Here is a 3616-nt window from a genome sequence, read left to right on the forward strand (position 1 = left end):
CGAAGGCAGACCACGTCTGCGCCCTTCCCGTATACCCCACAGTGCTACACAGTGTCTGTGGGGACAGACACTCTGGTCCCTGACCCCAGGGTGGAGCTTGGATAGTGAGAAACCCGAGTGTCCTAGTCCTAGTTAGAAGGGAGGACTCCCTTTCCCTAGCACTCATTTGAAGGGCTGGGGGAAGGGAGAGGCTCCTCAAACAGCGAGCACTACCTAAAGTGAGGTAAGACTGCAAGTGACACCTGCCTGCACCAGTGGGGAAGACAGGCTGCCACCCACTGCTAGAAAAGCGGACACAGCAAATCAAGATTCACAAGAGTTCCAGCTCTCACGAATCTCCAAACAGCAACAAGGCGGCGGCAACTCCTTTCCTTTATTTCTTCCCCTTGTAAAGGGTGATTCGAGTTCAGCAGCATTCCTTTCCTGTCCCCAAGTCCCCCATCAGACCAGATACTGCAGGCACCAGATCCTGGGTGGCAGGAGCAGCAGCAGCTGTTGGTATCCGTTAGGTCAGCACTGAATCCACCGGAGGAGTGCAGCACCACTCAGACCACACGGCAGCTGCACCCGAAGCTTGGGGCGGCCCAGAGGCAGGCTTCCCGGTGAGGACAGAGGCTCAGACAACTGGCTGCGTGAGCTGGCTGGATGGAACCCCATGATGACAAATGTCACCTCTGCCTGTACAGAGGGACTTCAAGGACAAGCACCACTCAGTTATCTCAAGAGAAGCAGAACAGACGAGTCATTCAGAGAAAAAGAAGCAATCAAATATCCTGGTCACATCAAGACCACACTCCGCTTTCACACGCCCGAGCAGCTGCCACGCCGGCTGCAGACCAGAGCAAGCTTCCGAGTGGAGAGGAGACAGGGGATGTCCAGGAAGGAAAGCTCACTCTCGGGGCCGGCTGACCATGACTTCTCCCAGGGCCTCCAACACCTCCCGCTTGTAGTCTTCGAAGTCACCGTCAATCTGGCTAACACTCTGCTCCTCCACCACCCACAGCTGGCAGTTGGTTTCTGTGATGAGTCGGGCATCGTGGCTGACGACGATCACAGCTTCAAGGCAAGACAGCGAGAATGGAGGACAGGCAGAAAGGAAGAGGGGAATCAAAACCTTCGAGGAGGGTGCCCAGCCCCAGGACACCTACAGTCCCATCCCCAAGCGGGGCAGGAGGAGGGCAGGCCCGAGCTGACTCACCACCCTTGTATTCGTTGATGGCCTCCCCTAGAGCGTCGATAGACTCGATGTCCAGGTTATTGGTGGGCTCGTCCTATGGGGAGGAGGCATCCCGAAACCAAGTGTTAACGACCCCTACCTTTCCTGGTGTCAGCCCCGCCCCGCAGCCCCATTCACTCACCAAGATGAGGACATCGGGCTCCCGACAGGCCAGCTCTGCAAACACAACTCGGGCTTTCTGTCCACCTGGAGCAAAGGGGAAGGAGAACCACTGCACCTTCCACCACCTGACATGTCTGCAGGTGAGCCCTGAACGCCTGCGTGTGCATACAAGTGCATGCGCGCATGCTGAGGTCCCCTGAGTCCCGGTTCCTCTTCCCTCCCACCTCGAGGGACAGTGTGCGGGAGGGAATTTTGAGGAGGGGGACGCCTGCTCGGGCCCCAGTACCAGAGAGCTTGCAGATCTGGATGGTGTGGGCGTGGCTCTCCAGGCCGAAGCGGCCCAGACACTTTCGCGCATCCTGATAGGGCAAGTTGAAGCCCCGCTGCAGGTACTCGGTGGGCGTCTCCTCCATGCGCAGCTGCTCTGCATACTGCTGGTTGAAGAAGCCAATTTTCTGCCCGAGAGGAGAGGAGGGTGGTCAATGAAAGTCAGACTTCCTCTCGGCCTCTGACTACCTGATTCCCAAAGCCACTTACCAGCCGGTGGTTCTTCCTCATTTCACCCCGAGTCTGCAAGGAAAAAGCAAGGTGGGGCGGAGTAAGCGGGGTGGAGAGGAGCCACAGCTCCACCTCCCAACTCTGAAGGGAAATGAACACCAGAACGGGGCCGGGAATGAGCCAGGCCAAGAAAGATAATACAGGTGTGTCCCTGACAGGACCACAGCAGGCCAGGAAATCAGAGGCAAGAGGAAAAGCGAGGAGGTAAGTGGAGATTCAGAACCAGGAGCAGGCTGACCATTGGCAGAAAAACCCTGTCCCCGCCTTCCAGCCAGAATTTTTCAGGGTTCCACCTCAGATGGCAATGAGTTTGTGCGAGGATCGAGGACACCTTTCTAAAGATCTACTCTGTGGGTGTGAGGCAATGTGCCTTCTCCACACTTGCCTGGAGGGCAGACAGATGGTTACAACCACCTAGCACTACATATTGGAGAAGGAAATGGCAACCCACTCCAGTGTTCTTGCCTGGAGAATCCCAGGGACAGGGAAGTCTGGTGGGCTGCTGTCAATGGGGTTGCACAGAGTTGGACACGACTGAAGCGACTTAGCAGCAGCAGCACTACATATACCGCAAAAGTCCCCAAAGCAATTCTAGGGAATTTACCTTAAGGAAAAACTAAATTCATGAACAAGTATAGTAAGACTCTTTACTATAGTACTGTCCTTCAGTGAAAAACCAGAAATGTTCTAAACGACAGATGTGAAACAAACTGTAACAGATCCATGAGAAAAATGCATATAAGATTACAGGCACAAAAAAATGCTTAAAATACATTATCTGAAAAAAGGTAGCTACAAAACAATTCACAGGATAACCCACTTTTGTTAAGAAAAATAATTACATATATGCTTGTAAGGAAAAAAAAGGAAAACGATCCATTAAAATTAATACGGGTTATCTCTAGATTTTTCTGCGGCTTATGCAATTTGTTTTTCATCTGTCCCTTGCTTAGTTCCCTGATCAGGGATCTAACCCGGGCTCATGCCAGTAAAAGCCCTGAGTCCTAACTACTGGACTGCCAGGAATTCCCTGGTTCACACAATTTCTAACGATTATATAACCAGAACACACAAGCGGGATGGGGGAGGCATGCCCTTCATCTGGGCCCACTTCTCCAGGTCTGTCTCCCTGACTGATCTAAACTGTCCTCCTCTATAGCACCTCTTAAGGAAAAGAACCATCCATGACAAGTTCTGTATTTAACTCTCCACAGAAGAGAGGGCTCCCCCATTGGAGCCTCCAGGGATAGCCGTGTGCTCATGCCTCTGCTTGCCCGTCATCACGCCCCTCCCTGACTCCTGGACTCACCGGCGTCAGCTTGCCTGTCAGCAGCAGCAGCAGGGTGCTCTTCCCCACGCCGTTAGGGCCCACGATGCAGACTGCCAGAGGGAAGACAGAGGTCAGAGGGGAGGTCCCCAGAAACTCCCCGGGGCTCCTGCTCCACAGCCCGAGTCCCACCCCAAACCCTGCACCGAGCCTCCCCCCAACTCACTCCTTGAGTCCATGTCAATGCCAAAATCCAGATTCTTAAAGAGTGGTTTCTGCCCCTCATAGCCAAAGGTCACACCTGAGAAGGCAAGAAAAGCAGCACTTTCTCTTCAGAGTCCCCCGAGGGCACCTGAGAGCCCTGGCGGGGCGGTGAGGCAGGACCGCGGCTGCTCACCGTGCAGGCCCAGCACCGGAGGGCTGAGTGGCGGGGGGGGGGGGGGGGGGGAGGG

General features: G+C 54.6%; 1 protein-coding gene across 1 annotated transcript in view; it reads right to left on the reverse strand.

The window, feature by feature from the left end:
- Window positions 1-353: 353 nt before the first annotated feature.
- ABCF1 (ATP-binding cassette, sub-family F (GCN20), member 1) overlaps window positions 354-3616 on the reverse strand; it is a 13379-nt gene continuing 10116 nt past the window's right edge. Inside the window, exons 18-25 of the mRNA XM_010848200.1 lie at window positions 3562-3595; window positions 3391-3465; window positions 3207-3277; window positions 1877-1909; window positions 1626-1794; window positions 1359-1423; window positions 1199-1271; window positions 354-1056 (exon numbers count right to left, since the gene is read on the reverse strand). Of these exons, the coding sequence (XP_010846502.1) occupies window positions 890-1056; window positions 1199-1271; window positions 1359-1423; window positions 1626-1794; window positions 1877-1909; window positions 3207-3277; window positions 3391-3465; window positions 3562-3595 (687 nt within the window). The 3' untranslated portion in view covers window positions 354-889. The remainder of the gene's footprint in view (window positions 1057-1198; window positions 1272-1358; window positions 1424-1625; window positions 1795-1876; window positions 1910-3206; window positions 3278-3390; window positions 3466-3561; window positions 3596-3616) is intronic.

Source organism: Bison bison, unplaced genomic scaffold (genome assembly GCF_000754665.1).
Source record: "Bison bison bison isolate TAMUID 2011002044 unplaced genomic scaffold, Bison_UMD1.0 scf7180017864260, whole genome shotgun sequence".
NCBI classification, from domain to species: Eukaryota; Metazoa; Chordata; class Mammalia; order Artiodactyla; family Bovidae; genus Bison; species Bison bison.